The 16,180-nt window shown below is 41.3% G+C and overlaps 1 protein-coding gene across 4 annotated transcripts in view; it reads right to left on the bottom strand.

Moving 5' to 3' along the window:
- grid1b (glutamate receptor, ionotropic, delta 1b) overlaps positions 1-16,180 on the bottom strand; it is a 441,163-nt gene that overhangs the window by 4,445 nt on the left and 420,538 nt on the right. The window contains exons 14-17 of one of the 4 annotated variants that reach the window (XM_067488822.1): positions 15,140-15,335; positions 13,287-13,453; positions 5,591-5,831; positions 3,629-3,836 (exon numbers count right to left, since the gene is read on the bottom strand). In XM_067488822.1, coding sequence (XP_067344923.1) covers positions 3,629-3,836; positions 5,591-5,831; positions 13,287-13,453; positions 15,140-15,335 — 812 coding nt within the window. Of the gene's footprint in view, positions 1-6; positions 3,837-5,590; positions 5,832-13,286; positions 13,454-15,139; positions 15,336-16,180 lie in introns of those variants that run through there. The other 3 variants (XM_067488819.1, XM_067488821.1, XM_067488820.1) reach the window with 3 other exon arrangements.

Below are 16,180 nucleotides of genomic sequence, written 5' to 3'. Positions count from 1 at the left end.
TAAGAGGAGGAGTGGGGGGGTGAAGGAGGACAGAGGAGAGACAGGGGGGAGGGAGGATGGGGGGGAGGGACACAGAGGCTGAGATTGGCGATGGGCCAGCTTCTCAGACTGTTTCAAGCCTGCAGGTGCTCCATGCATTCGCAATCTGTCATTGTTTTTGGATGTGGCCTGTTGTTGTCAATTGATGGACTGTTATCAGCATGTCAGCTGACAGACAGCCCCTTGATTCTTTTTTGTCTTTTGGTCTCAAGAGCCCATTGGGAACTGAGGCCACAGAAACCAATTGGTACATGCACCTTGAAATCAAACTTGGCCAGCGAGTATTAAAAGGTTTGACGTCTGGAGAAAAACAATCCTGGAGCCAAAGTGACTGAACGAAGTTTGTTGTAAAGTTGTTTTGTTCAGGATTGAGAGACAGTCCTGTGCTGAGGATTATTATTTTGTCTTTTGGAGGCTGTTTAAGCAACAGTACTGAAATCCTCACCGTCAGCATACGCTCTCTAGATTTAATAACTGAAACCAAACTATCTCAGCTCTGCCTTCTTTGCCCCGTGTTCTGTACTTTCCCCCATTGCTCTTGGAGGCAGGAGAATTATTCCACTATCAGAACAATTGAATGAAAACATTGGCTGACACAGCCGCCATGCAGAGGCTAAATAGACACTTGAGTGTTTCCCTGTTGAACCCCAGGTCGGGTTCCGTACACTGGGTTAGACAGAGGTAAAAAAAACTAGAAGGTGTTTCTTGCATATTAAGTGTGTGTGTGTGTGTGTGTCTGCTGCAACACTTTACAACAAACGCATAAAGTCAGGTCCTGAATTTGGCTCCAGCATTGGGTTCACTTGAACTCAGAGGTACAATGATATTAGTCAGGAACTCATCACAGTGACACAAGTGAGAATCGAAACTATGCATATGACACATGTACACTGTATATTAATTGCACACACACATTAACTTATGTTGCACTGTTATCAGTGGCAGGGCCAGAGTCAGGACTTGTCCCGCCAACCATGTCCCTACAGACACAATTAAGCCTAAGTTTTTGTTATTTGACTCTTTTTCCTGTGTTCTAATCCTCAACCTTGAGATATTCATGATGTCAAACTACAACCTCTCTGGACCTTAGTTGTCGTTGTCATAAGGGGAATTCACCTTCGCCGAACAGGATTTAAATTGCCTCCACTGGGACATGTCGGGCGTAGTGTTTGTTAATTTGACCATGCGAACATCTTCCTCATTGTTTTTCCTTTTCTCTTTCTTACTTTTGTCTGTAGAAATGTGAACGTCACAACTAAACGTCCTACTACTGCTGCTGCTGCTGCTGGGAAAACAGTGAGGCTTTATTGGTAAGTAGCCATAAAAAAAATCTCATCTCTTTGGCAGCATCTGACTCCACAAAATGAAACATTTGTTGGTAATATTAGTAGATGCTCAACATAGTTGTGCTGCAAACATACAATATGTGTAATTTTCAACAATTCTGACACTTATAACTTGTATTAATCTTAAATATTCTGTCTGAAGAAAGTTATTGCTAGAAATCCCAGATGTACGCCGTTAAAATGTAAACTATACATCAGGTTATAAAACAAATCTGACATGGCCTCTGTGTCAAAACTACAGCCCTGATCGGCTGCTGAGACGCAGTTGTCATCAGCAGAACGTCTGCTCTTAAGATGAAAATGCGATTAAGTCGTTATGTGGAGTGGTGCAGAGAGCACTTCCTGTGAAACAAGTAACACAGAAAGCACTCTGAGTGTCAAGTAGAGCTCAGGCTAAGCATCTGTCTTCAGGCTTTGTTGGAACCTTAAAGGAAACACATAAACGTGAAGTGTGTTTATCCAGCAGGCCTGATCAGATTTTGAATGATCCCTCCATGTTGGGAGAGCTCCTCTCACAGCTAATTAAAACATCTCGGTACAGGTTATTGTTTCAGTGGACTGGCACCTCATTAAAATATGTTTTCAGCAGTGTCAAACTGGCAGCTAGCCTAACTAAATAAATGCCTGGGATTAAACCTCAGCCGCTCGTTAAAGACAGACTGGTGATGTAAGTGGAGAGGAAGAAAACAACAGCCGTCTGAAAGCCTCCATTAATTTGGAAAACAAACAGCTCTTTTAATGAGTGCTCCCAGTGGGGGGGTTCAAATCACTCGCACTCCTGCTACTTTGCAAATACTGCAACTGTTGAGTGGGTTGTGCTCGAGTGTGATAAGAACAGTTTCTGGTTCATTTTGGATTCAAGTGGCCCTTTGAAACATTTAAACCCTTTAGTATAGCACTGCTTTTACAACAGGCTGCATTTGATAAAAACATCTCTCACTAGAAGATGAGTGGCAGTGTTTCTCTAAAGCTTGATAATCCTGCAGGAGAGTGGACATTTCCCCTCCCTGTGGCCACTTTTGTTGCAGCTGGCTTTAAATGTAGACTGGACATTTCTGAAAGGCAGAAATGATCTTAGTGGATGATTGAGGCCTTTTGTATTAAGCGATATTTAGCTTAAGAAAACTGAACCAATGCAGTCCCTGATAATAATACCTAAGTATAGGTGCAAAAGAAACGGCTTAAACAATTGTTCAAGTTCTGCACTGAAAATGCTCTTTATGCACAATGCCTCATAATCTTTGATGCATTATTGTTGTAGCTGACAAACTTATATGCTGCCTTCATGATTATATGGTGTATTTAAGTATCAATGGGTAGCTGCTGAATTTCACAACAGGGCCAATGGAATCTGATTACATAGTTTTTTTGTTCCTTTGTCTCTGAAATGTAGTGAAGTCTAAGAGTAGTAGCAAAAATGTACCGTACACATGACTTCTAGTATCATTACTATAGGAATGGGACCTAACTGCTAATTTCAGAATGTTAATAATAATTGAACAGAGATTTACAACGGAATCTCACCATTGTTCTCTGATCAATTCAGTTTCTACAAGTAGTATAGGTTTAACTTTGATAAGCAGCTCTGCCTCACTTTCCCTTTATAAATGTTGCTGCAACTACTCTGGTATATAAAAGTCCTGACAATGTTTGTGTCCAAGTTCCTTAGCATTTAGTTTTTACAGAGGCCCCTTTTCTAAATGTAAGGTCAAAGGTCAGCCCTTATGAAATATGTTGACACAGTTAAAGATGACCAACTGAAACCAAACAAAGAGAAACAGAAAGGCACTAGAAGAACCAGGAGGGTTTCTACTGATGGGGCAGCCAAGGCCAAAAACCAATTGGGAAAATGTAATTACGGTGTCGTCTGCATAGATCAAAAGCCTAAATTTAACAATTAAAATCAGTCGGTTTGAGAATTGACCGAATCGTTTTGGAACATTTATGTAGAGTTGAAACATGTGGCTCTGGAAATAATTTCCTGTTCATAATCTTTAGCATTTTTGTTGGTGCAAAGATTAATGAACTATCAGAAATGTTCCCAACTGTATCTTACATACCTATGTTAAAAAAGTTCCTTTTTTATCACATGTCATCCTGTTATTTAGTTGATGGTTAAAATGAAGTAAAATATGAACAGATGACACCTTTTTGAGAACAACCCAGAGATTTATTTCCAGACTTGGAAAAACAAGTATCAGGCAAGTCTCTGCTCTTTTGTAGATAAAAATGAACCAAAGAACCTTGGCGATGGCACAAATGTTCCTTTTTTCTCTTTATTTTTGATAGTTGTATAGGAGGTCTATTCTGACCTGTATCAATAGCTTCTGCTTCATCCCAGCCTCTCTCTCTGTCTGTCCAAATGTCCCTCCTCCCCTCCGATGAAGCAGTTGTAATGTCATTATATGTCAATGGACCAGAAACCCTTGCCAGTCTGTAATCCTTAGTAACCTGCACGAGATCATAGACAGTCAAGTGTAAATGGAGAGAAGGAGAGGAGATAGATAACACTGGTGTCCACATTGACATATAATTTGCAAAAGACGTGACACAGTGATAGTACCAGGGGTAATGGACGGAGATGTTGGAGGCAAACCTTAGCGCTAAACGTGTGTAGTGTCTGCTCACACTTTAGTTTATGGATCCACGTCAGTTTGTCCCCTGTCACCTGACTGAAACCTGCCTCCCGATGATGTGTGTTTTTGTTGAGGCAAGTCCTGTGACTGGGATGTGTGCGGCACTGCAGGTAAATGATGTGGTTATCTGGAGGTACAACTTAGAAAAGGCGATCTGAGGTCAGCGTCAGGTTTAATGCTTGTAGAAGCAATTGTGTAATTGTGTAAGCTACGTGGTCCGGATCCAGACCCATCATTCAGTTTTGGCGGAGATTACACGTCGACTGGCAACAGGTACAGTAATTCTCGGGAGTCCTTGTTGATTTAGTCATTTTAAGGAAGTATGAAGCTGCCAGGAACACAACAAAAAAAGCCAAATGAAAAATAAAAACCTGTAGAATAGTTATGGGCTGTAAAACGCCATCGATTTAACGCACAAATAAAGCAAAACTATTTCACTGCCACAGAGAAACTAAATCCACTACATGATCTAGTACTGGGACACAACTTTAGTTTTACAAAATAAACGTAACATGCTCCTTAATTCAGTGTGAGGATGATTATCAAATGCTTATCGATTTGCTTTTCCTCTTAAAAATCCTGTGAACGTTTCAACTTTTAGCTCAGGCTTGTATTTCACTAATAAGAGAGCGATCTGGTAATTGACTTGTGGATAATGTTGAATTCAGCAGGCACTCAGGAAGGCTTGAGGATCTATTAGCAGCAACAGCAAATGATTTGGACCAACTGTGATAATGTCACTGTTTATGTTAAAACCCAGGGTGAGCGGCACATTAAGGTTCTCTTGGATATGATAGATGACTTTTTTTGTGTCTTGACTTCTCCACGAAATAGAAAATGTCCAAAAGTGTTAAGAAAGTGTGACTGTTATGCCTCTGTGCCGGAGCAATCTCCCTCTCTCCTGCTAATTATAATCTCCTTTCAGAACCCTTGGGTGCAGGAAATTACCAAAGCCTCGCTGTAGAAAATGAGTTTATAACAATAATTCAATACCAAGCACTTGGTGGTTACGGAGCCGGCGCTGTCAGAATTAATCATTAAAGTCAACGGGTGACCTCGGCTGGGAAACATGCAGGACACGCCAATAGCCAAAGCCCGACTCGCTGAGCTAGTCTGACACTGTTTGCTTGTAAGGCCTCGGGTGTGTGCGTCAAGGCAAAGGAAAATGACTCACGAGTGTATCGGGAAGTTGTTTTATGAGCATATTAGTAACAGTCGAGTGTGCTGTGTGCGTTTTAGAGGACATGCCATACAAAAACCGCTGAGCTCTGCTACGTGTGGGTGGGGAGCGATGGACGGATAAAATAAAGATAATGGAGGGGAGTAACAAGAAGGGACCAAATTTGATTTCAATCAGTGGCCTGGGCTGATGTGACACAGAGCACGTCTGCCTACTCTGTCCCCCAGCTCTCCAACACTAACGCTAGTTCCCTAAACCTCCTCCCTCTACAGCTGGGTGTACTGGAGCTCCACTAAGTCGGGGCTCGCGTCTGCAGCTGGATCCTTAAAGTAGAGTGTGGCAGTGTCTTCCCCCCGCTGGCCCGTCCGCCGGGCCCTGTGCTCGGTCACCTCTTTGGGCTGCTCCTGGCGGCAGCGGTTGCTGTTCCACCAAGCCTCCAGCCCGGCCACCAGGCAGGCCAGCAACAGCCCGGCGGCCAGGATGCAGAAGATCCCCGCGAAGCTGTGCAGCTTGAGGGACCGGCCGTCCGGATGGGCACTGGCGTGGCTGTTGAGGTCACAGCGGCCGGTTCGAGGCCACCACTTCTGCTTCATGATGTCCAGGTCGCCTTTCTCCTGCAGCTCCAAGATCCTGGAGAGGGACAAGACATGAACAGCTGAGTCACAAACCAGGACCTACAAAAAGGTAAAACATTTTTTCTTTAAGTCTTTAGATGCTCAGCAGCACTATATTTTCATATCTGCCGTCTGCTCTTATCACACTGCAAAGCTAAAACTTTTGATAATAAATCACTTAAGATCATTGTAAATCTAAAAGCTGCTACTCAGTAGTAACTGGGCTTGTTTGGAAGCTCAGGTGTTTTAATCAGCATGTTGTTACAAACCCACCCATCTGTTGAATGATGCTAGTTCCAGTGTGACACAGCTTGTCCTCTTTCAAACCATCAGTCTTCCCCCGTGTACCTAGAATTCAAACTGGAACAACCCTCACTTAACAGAGGAGGTGGTCTGTGACATCTACAGTCTTAAACACTTACTGTGTAACCTGACCCCAACCCAACTTTAATCGGTTACTTCTGCCTCCTTTGACTGTATTTGTTTTTTTTTGTACATAATTCACATTTAGCCTTAGAAATACTGATGTACAGTGTTTTAAGCTTTAGTCACCCACATTTAGAATTTTACTCAGTGTAAATCCAAGTGTTCCTCATGTGCATTGACTGGAACTACATGAACAAGAATAAAGGCTCTAATTATTTGACTGGATTTGAACTTGTAGGAAAACCTCAGTGCATCAGCACAGCTGTCATTATGCTAATCAATCAGTGTCACACAGGAGGAAATGTGTTCAAAGCTTCTGTCAGGAACTTTAAGGACAATTTCCAGTAAAACGGCACAGCAGGCTACTGGATTAAACATCTCATCACTGTCATTTTCCAAAAAAATCATCCATTTAAAAAAAAAAGTTTTCATTCACCACAGTTGAAGGCAGAGAGTCAGTTGACAACTGCAATGATTTCTTTTCCGTTACAGAGGATGAGTGACGTCACTCATCTGTAAGTGCAGTATTTAGGTATAAAGACTACTAAAAATTCCTGGTGGTATTTTTAGTAGCTGATAGGAGTTTTGTGCTTTTTGTATTAGTTTTGTCATCATCCACTGATATTTACAGAACCATATAAAAAAGCTAATTTTGTCCACTCTGGGATCTTTTAAGGGAAATGTTTTCCTTCCTGAAGGACTCTACACTTACATTTTGTTTGCAGGTAAAATGTGGCATCTGGTCCACAGAGCTGTCTTACATAAACAAGAATTAATGGTCATGTTTATGTGTCTGCATTCCAGCAGGCTGACCACCGTGGGGAAGAGACCAGGACAAGAGAGGGCGGAGGCAGCCAATAACCTTTTTACCTAAGTGGATGATGGCAGTGTAGAAGTTCACCAACATCTTCTCAGGGAGGTGAAACTACTGCAAGAAGTATGGCCTCTAATATTCCCACTTGAGCGATTGTGGTGCTCAGGAAGCAGAAGAGGGTGGTGTCACCTGTGACCAGATGTGCAGCTGCTGGTATACAAGGAGAACAACAGACTAGAAAGGATGCAGTGCTGAAGTCCACAAACAGGATCCTGGGGATTCCAGAGGTGGGACGAGATGAGACACTCAGAAGTCAGGGCAATGGATCTGTAATCATGAAGTTCCATGATAAGAACTTGGTGTCAGCTGTTGGCTGATTTAGCTCAAATGCAGCCTCTTTCTCTGACCTCACCCTGGTGCCTAATGCAGGACGTGGCAGAGCTACAGTCCAAACACTCCTGAAGTTGGCAGAATGTAAACACCAACAAAGATGAATGAAGGCCTCCAGATCCGGGGAGCAGCCCATAGATGGCACCAGCCACTAATGATAAAAAAAACAGATTCCATCCCTTTTATTAGCAGACATTAAAAGTTGGTGTCTCCCTGTGGGATCCTATAAACTTTGACACAATAAAAGTGCCCCAACAATCAGTATAGTCACAGTTGGAGCCTCCTTTTTTCCTGTTGTTACTGACTCTACAAGCTGCAATATGCACCAGCCTAAAGAATTCACTCGACACACACCAGGCCCACGCAGTAGTTACTAGAGGAAATTAACCTTTGTTGTGTCGTTATAGGAACAATTTTCTGTTTGTCTGGCTCAAAAAAAAAACACCAAACAAATATGAATATAAAACCAGCAGAGCCATTAGAATATAAACTGTAAGTGGAAGCAGACAACAAACAAATGACGGCTGATAAGAAAATTAGCAGGATGTGTGGAGACCCATTCACTGATGCCTTGGTGAAAGTGGCCTGGCAGCAGCAGAAAACATATTAAAAACTCAGTCACACTGATACAGGAAGCAGCTGGAATTGTTCCATCTGTGGCCTCTAACGCTGCTACGCTTCTTCGGCGTATAAGTCAGTGACAGTCTGCAGCGACCGGACGCTCCCGTTGTCTTGAGTTATGGACTTCATTAAGGAAACTCTGCCACAACCGCTGCAGTAAAATCAGAGCCCAATTTGCTATATTTAATCTGCTCAGCTCAGCGTGTACATGTTAAAGGTCAGTGCACTGCAGTTTTCATCTCCAGCCCTCCTTTGCAACATCCCGAGGACAAAATAGTTTTATAGCCCAAATGAGCAGCAAAGGTTATTAATGGCAGGATTATCAAATGCAAACCCTGGGATGGAGGTAATGCAGCAGTTATGGGGCTAGGTATTAAAATGATGGTTGGAAATGTGGAGATAATGGTTTTTGTGCTGAACAATAGCGCTGCCCTCAATTTAACACTCACACATTATTCCTGGTTGTCCCCGAGTACAGCGCTGCGAGGACGCCTCAGGCCATTGGATGCTGCTTAACCAGGCCCAACCCAGTGAAAAAAATTACATTATAAACTACCGGTTTTGTCTCCATTCAGTGCCACAAATTAATCCCTAAATAAAGCCAGAAGAGCTTAATGAAAGAGGAAGACTGAGGTGTGGAGAGAAGGGAAATAACAGGGAACATCTGGGACAAGAGACGAAACAAAGACGTCTACAACTCAAGCAACTACAAAGTTTGTGAAGTGTTCGCTCCATAAATGACCCAAAATGTGGTGAGATCTTTATGCTCCAACCCTAAATAAATACTGCAAACAGCAAAAATACTGCACCGCATTATCCAACTGCTGGGACAATTTAGCTTTACATCCTTGCGCAGAATTTTAAAATGATTAAATTCAACGGTTTGACTTGGCCATTCTAACATCACATGTTATCAACTCTGAGCATCAGTTCTCAAATTGACTTTGTTCAAATTATTTTTTACTTTGAATTCATAGCTCGAAGAAAGAAAGGCCCAAAACCTGATCTTGCCACTGTGTTACCAAAATTATGACCTTAGCCTGTTTAACTTTTGAACGTGTGCAGTCAGCGCACGCACCAGGCACAACATGATATAAAATTAGGTGCGAGACACTTTAAAACACGCCGGAGCTGTTTTTCCAACAAGAAAACATTTCACGCCCATTTGCTCGCTTTAAATCCTCCCGATGATTCGGGACAGACCAGTGTGCTGGTAATAATAGACCTTGTACTAGGGGTCTCAAAGTATAAAGTCCAGACGATGTCGGCAGCATTTCACACACACCCTCCTGACAAAGCCAGGATAGTGTCAATTCCAGTGCCTGTATGAAAGGGGCTATTAATACTAATATAGGGTATCTGCATAACTTGTAAGACTGGACTAATGTAAGTCTGTGCCAGTCACAATCATGAAACTTTAGCAGAGACCAGCTTGTAAACTTTTATTTTACGGTGACAAAGACTCTATTCAAGTGATCTCTTTGTTTTTGATGACAATTTAATCAGTTTCCTGAATTAATCTACAAAAATGCTTCTTCTTGATACTGAATTTAAATTATTCATAAATTCCTTCAGTATGCTTGTTAATGTCAACATTTCCATCTCCATTTAGAAAATGTCAACTGCAAAGTAGTTTGATCCACAAATAATAATTGGCTTTAAGTAAAATGTAGTTAGAACCTAGTTCTCTCCTCTAACCATTTCATCAATTTCATGTAAAGTTTAATTATTTAGAAAAGTAGAACTGTTTTCTCAATGATATAAAACGAGGTCCTGACTAAATTGTAGATGGGTAGAATCTAATTGTCCAGTCTGAAGATGAAGCAGCAAGGACATTGAAAGTGTGGAGTTGCAGTCACAGCGCACACAAACGCATCCCAGCAGCATGGCTGAGCTGGTGCCTGCTCTGGTCATAATCCCCCCCACCCCCACCCCCACCCCCCCAGCCCCTCTAATGCTCTGTGTTAACCCCACTGTTAATGCCGCTGCTGTTGAGCTCAAACACCACAGTCGCTATTTATGTTTGTGGGTTTTTTCTTTTTTAATATTCCCTTAAATGACACGGTGAGGAGTCTGTGACTGTGTGCAGCACACATCAAAGGTTTCCACAGGCTCCAGCTGTGAGCTGCTGCATAATAGCTGCCCTTCTCACAACTTCATACAGTTAGTTCAGAGCTGCTGCTTTTCATTCTCTTACACCTGGGAGGCTGCGTGCACAGACAGGAGAGATGGTTGGCAGATTCTTGCAGAAATGCCATTTCACTGAAACTCTGCTGGCACTTTGGCCCAAAAGAAATTCTTTAATATGTGGATGGATACACTAGTCTCCTGCGCTGTCTACAGGTCTCAGAAGAGCCTCACAGGAGGTTAAGTTCAAACACTCTGCTGCCATTCACATTCCCCAGACTGCGGAGTCGCCCAGTGCAGCTTTAAAGGAATCATTTGACATTTTGAAGGGTGAATAAGCATATTTCTAACTGTTGGAACTGCTCCTATTAAACCTATTTGGACCTTCATGCAAATGAACTCTTTCATCCTTAGATGGAAATTTTGCAAATCTACTATCTGCTGTGACCAAACTGTGGTGGCATAAAATGAAAGCTCACCTCAGCCAAACATGTTCTCATTCATATCTAGTAGACAGTTTTGGTTTTATGAGTCTAGACATGCACAGTGTTTTATGTATAATGGCTGTTTGCCAGATTCACTGTGAACAATATGGTGAGTTCTAGTTTTAAAGATGGGTGAAACCATCTGTGATCACCCAGGATGGAGCATTGAGTTTTACATAATTCACTATCGTCCTCTTCAAATTGACTAAAACAGCCTTTAGTATATGCTTTGAATTTGGTTGGTGAGTGGTGAATGCAGTGTCTCTGTCCTTTCACTGCAGCAGCACTGGTTACAGATATGAATAACCTTGGTTTCCTACTTTTTTATGTTGATTACTTTGCCTCACTAATGCTCTTTAGCTCAATATTTATCTGGACTGAGGAGCTAAAACATTAACATTAGCAGATAAACATCATACTAACCTGAAGAGCTGTACATGTGTGCTAATGACTTAATTAAGGAAGCTCGTGTCCACGCGCTACTGAAATAAGCACAGCAGAATATTTTTAAGAAAATTAATTTAAAGGCCAAAAAAGGTTATAGAATGAAATTCTCTTCCTTTTTATAAAACTGGATGCAGCAAAGTAAACACTTTTAAAAGATCATTATCTTCAAAAAATAACTGTGTTGTACTTTTCTTCCGTAGTTGTATAAACACAGGCTTAAATATAATTCCTGTCTATTTGTTTTTTTTTTTATTTAAAAGTTGGCTTTTCCTTCCTTGTCTCTCTCTAATCTATTATTTCTGTATAGTGTCCTCATGTTATGAAAAATAATAAATCATACAATGTACATGCTTAGAACATTAGTACGTTTCTACCCAACTGTCCTTTGTCATGCGATTACACCTCTTCTCCCCTTCAACGCTGATGCACTTTCACGCTTTTTGTGTGCAGCCATAATACATAAAAGGTGCATGTCCACAATTTTATGCAGAGCTGTCAGTCAATGGTTGTAATCATAATAATTGCAAAGAGGGTGTTTGGAAGTAAAAGATCGACTCATTAACTTCAGATACACTGAAAAAAAGAACCGTGCAAACTATACAAAGTGATTTTGTATCTCCGCCTGATTATTGATTGAGGATGCTCCAATCATCATTTGGATTCCCCTCAACACCCACCGTGTCACCACTGAGTGATCAGTAAACTGGGAGCTTTTACGGTCAAACTCCTGCTTGTTAATCACCTTCACTCTCTGTCCACTCGTGTTTCCCTCTTACACCAACTTCCTGTCTGCTTTCTGGGAGCCGATCGATAAGAGACGGATGAGAAAGTTTGGGCATTTTGTGGAGCTTATGTTATTCCTCACCGCTAATTCATGATGTAACAATGTGGAGATTTGCTAAAAGATCGACGCAATTTTTAAACTCACACTGGGATCAATTTGTGTTTGGGAAGAGAGGAGACAGACCTTCACTTGGCGGCTCGCTGATTCCATCTTCAACTCACAATCAAGGAGATAATTGAATTTGCTAAAAAAGTTTACAGCATTTGCTGAGACGTCTGCCTCACAAAATCAAGCCAGTAATTGGCGCACAAGCCCCTGTTTACACTTCATAGATCCCATTGGCTTCACAGCACGTTGCTTAATAAGAGCTCGTTTCATGTGAGCTTAGTTGACTTTAACATGGGACGAGTTTCTCAGCTCTTACTACTTTTTAAAAACACACCTGAAACATGTGAGTGTGACACTTAGCCTCAACAAATCACCACCATCAGAGGATTGACACAATGACAACAAAGAGGATCAGACTCCTGACAAAAGCCTCCAACCTTTAACTCTGACAACTAACACAAACCTCTGCTCAGACCTCAAGGCTCCTGTAATCATGTTTAGCTTTAATCGAAGCAGAACTGCAAAAATAACTAAAGCTGTGTAGTAAAAAAATGGTTCTACACTCTGCACAACTATAAATACACATTCATTCCTGTCATTTGATCAAATGTCTACAAATTGAAATCATTACAACATCCGCATAGTTGCAGAAGTTACAGAAAGTCGAATGAATAATGAAAAGACTGTTGCACTTTCCCCAGTGCAAATATATAGTTTGTGTATATTTTTGAACCAACACATCTGAGCTTGTGACCTTCATCACGGTCAAGTAAAAGTACACAACAATTTAAATATAAATGTCGGCCTGGCCAGTGACGGGGTGAAGTGTTTGAGTGCGGTTTTGAGGCATTTCAGCTTTTCTTGACTATTTCCCTTTTCTGATACTTCATACTTTGATAACTACTTAGTTTTCAGAGTTACATATATACAAACTAAATACTGTATAATTAGAGTTTTTTGGGGCTTTTTCTTTAAAACTAAATTTAGCAGCAACTCAGCAAAGTAGGGTTCAGATTCTAAACATCTGAACGGTGAATCACGTCACAGTTAATCAGCTCTCTCATTAACAGCTGCGACAAATTTATGATCATTAATTAGAATCCAATAAATGAGACGTTCTGCTTAACGAGTACTTGTACTTTTGTACTTTAGTTAGTCTGACATTAAAGATGTTGCTGGAATTTGGATGTTTTATGCATTGTCACCTTCATCTATGTAATTTGAAAGTAACACTGATACGAACAGGGACGTGTGTGCGGGGGCACTTACTTCTGTGAAAAGAGGTCCCTGTAGGGGCTGCCGTGCTGCATGGCAATGCCGTAGCCTTTGCTGCTCATGCTGTTTCCCGACACGGTGATGGTGCAGTCGTCGTCTGTCAGGGCTGCGTACTCTAGCACCGCCATGTCCCACAGAAAGGCGTAGGGACTCTTCTTCGCCTGCAGACACCAACCGAGGGAAAACAAGACACTTAAGAACTGTTACACGGTGGCATCGTCATCACCTTATCCAGACTTTATTATAGTTTCTCTGGAAACACTCGAGTTGATGGAGCTTTCAGTTTTTGCCCGTCAGACAAACAGACTGGTTTGTTCACTTAATGCACAAAGAAACTATAAATGTTCTGCTTCAAGCTTTATATTTTAAAAACGAACATCCCTGTGTTTATTGGACAAAACAAAACATTTTCCCTGACATTGTGTATGTTTTACACATTTTGAATCAATTAAAATGTATTTTAATTACTTTGTATGATTATCTCCTTTCACCATACACATTCCTGTCTGCAAACTTTTGTCGTGCACATGTTGTAAGAAGCAGATTAGAAATGGGTTTACACATAACCCAGGCACAGAAGTCAGAGTTCTCCAGAATCCAAATCAGCTGCTGAAGCGTAAGTCAGTAAATAAATATTAAAAAAATCAACGTTCCTTTAACCAAAACACTGAATTGAACTCATTTATGATTTAATGTACCAACAGGACTTTGGTCTGTATGTTAGATCATTAGATCAAGCTCATCATTTCTTCTTTTAAATTGTAAACAATACCCCTCCATTATTTTCACTGCTGCTACAGCCTGATTACTAAGTGACGCCTCTGCTACAGCTTTCTATCTGAGGAGTCTAACGCTAACGACAAAGCCGTGCAGTGTCTGCTGCTGACAGCGGCTAAAATAATGTGTGAATCAAACAAGCTGTCAGATGAATGTACTTAAAAAAACATGTACCCCTAGTAAATGTACTTCATTAGTTTCTACTATTGATGGAAAATCTTTTCAAGTATCTAAACACCCAAGACATTACTTCAAACTTGAAAAAATACTGCGATGGGTTTTAGTTACTTTGTTCATCATCGTGTATCTGTTCTGAAAAAACAGAAGGAAAAAAAAAAAAATCACTAAATCTAAACACTATTATTGAAAGAAACAAACCACAAACTGCAGCTGTCCTGCTGGAGTCGCACTCAAAATGAGCATGTGTGTGTGTGTGTGTGTGTGTGACTGGGGTTCCTGCAGGGAGCATGTACGTCAGAGAATCTGGGGGGATGTTTATCATGCAAATGGCTGAGTAATGGATACGCTCCGAGCAGATTTGTCTCAGACTCTAATTTGTCATTTGGTTTTTGGGAGATCTATGAATATAATAACACAGCAATGAAACACAACTTGTGTTTTCACACACACACAAAAAGTGTGACACTGTCTCACTAATTGGTGGAACTGCTGCTGCAATTAAGTAATGTGTAAACAGGGGAGTGTCTTTGGAGGTTTCCCTGCTGGGAATAAAACGGGAGTGTGTGTGTGTGTGTGTGTGTGTGTGTGTTACAAAAATAAAAACACTCCTCCAACCTTTAAAATTAGCACTAAGTCACTGCTGTTTGCAGAGTGAATACATACATACAGTATCTGTTACTGTGATTCTGAAGAAAACTTAAAAACATGCTGATTGTCAGGGAAGTTCTGTTCTTTAAGTTATGAGATTTATGGATGTTTATTAATGGATTAAAGGTGATTGGACCTGATGGGAAGTGAGCATCTAATGCATCAGCTCTAGTGACTAGTTTAAGAATTTATTTCTACCAAAGCTATTTTGGTGCCGGTACTGCACAAGGACATGTTGTTACCTTGCGTATGCCCTCAGACGGGCTGGACACAGAGTAGTCCATGCCGTTGTTCTTGCTGATGGTCCTCCACAGCTCTGCGTAGGTGCTGTCCTGCTCCAGAGGGTTGGTGCCTTTGTTCCTGAAGTAATCGTACACCGCGGAGTCCCTCACCGTGCCGTAGTCCACATCGATCTGCCGCGCCAAGTCCTGGAAAGATCTGGAGGACAAGACGCGGACACAGTTAGGGGTTTGTCTCGGGACCTTTTTGTGGAGCTTGAATCCTCAAGGATTCATCATAATATCTATTTGTTTGTCCAGTCACAGGCTCACATTTCAAACGGTTTGTGGCTGAGTGCTGGACAAGCCTGGTCCTCACATACCTCAGCTGCAGGTACTGACAGGGTTTGGAGCCCTGGACTTAAGACTAAGGTCCAGTCACTTGGTTTAGGCTCGGGGGGGTTTTTGGTTTGGCACATATTAAGGACTGCTGGAACCCAAAGCGTCTGCTAAATGACTAAATGTAAATGTTGGAGGGGAGTTGGTGAACAGGTCTGGATTTTAGAAATACTGAAGTCATGATCCCACCAACTTATCGCTAAGATTTTCAGAGAATTTAAGACACAAAATGTTCTTTTCAATAAATTGTGTCCTCACCCAATAAACACTGATCAACTCTCAAATCGACTCAATTAAAAAAATTGTTTTTGGTTACAACAATCAAACTGAGTTATTACCTCTTCAATAACTACATGAACAGGTTTGTTATGTTCATCGTACCTTTAAAAAACCCAAAATGAAGAGAATTAACAGTTGGTTCAGGTCCAAGTCCAAATAACCAAAACGTATCCAAGGACTGTGCTTCACTTCAGGCTCATTTCAGGTTTGTTTTTATTTGTTCAGGCTGAAACTTAAAGCCTGGTTGGGGTGAGAGACACATTTTAATCGAAGATGCCCACGAGACCAACTAATAAGTTTTACTGCCTCAATATCATAATAAGAAACAGCTTCAACACTTCAAAACCAAACACCAGGAAGAAAATTGATTTTCCAATAAATAAAATT

The sequence above is a fragment of the Channa argus genome, chromosome 20 (assembly GCF_033026475.1).
Source record: "Channa argus isolate prfri chromosome 20, Channa argus male v1.0, whole genome shotgun sequence".
Taxonomy (NCBI): Eukaryota; Metazoa; Chordata; class Actinopteri; order Anabantiformes; family Channidae; genus Channa; species Channa argus.
This window is presented reverse-complemented; position numbering and strand designations above follow the sequence as displayed.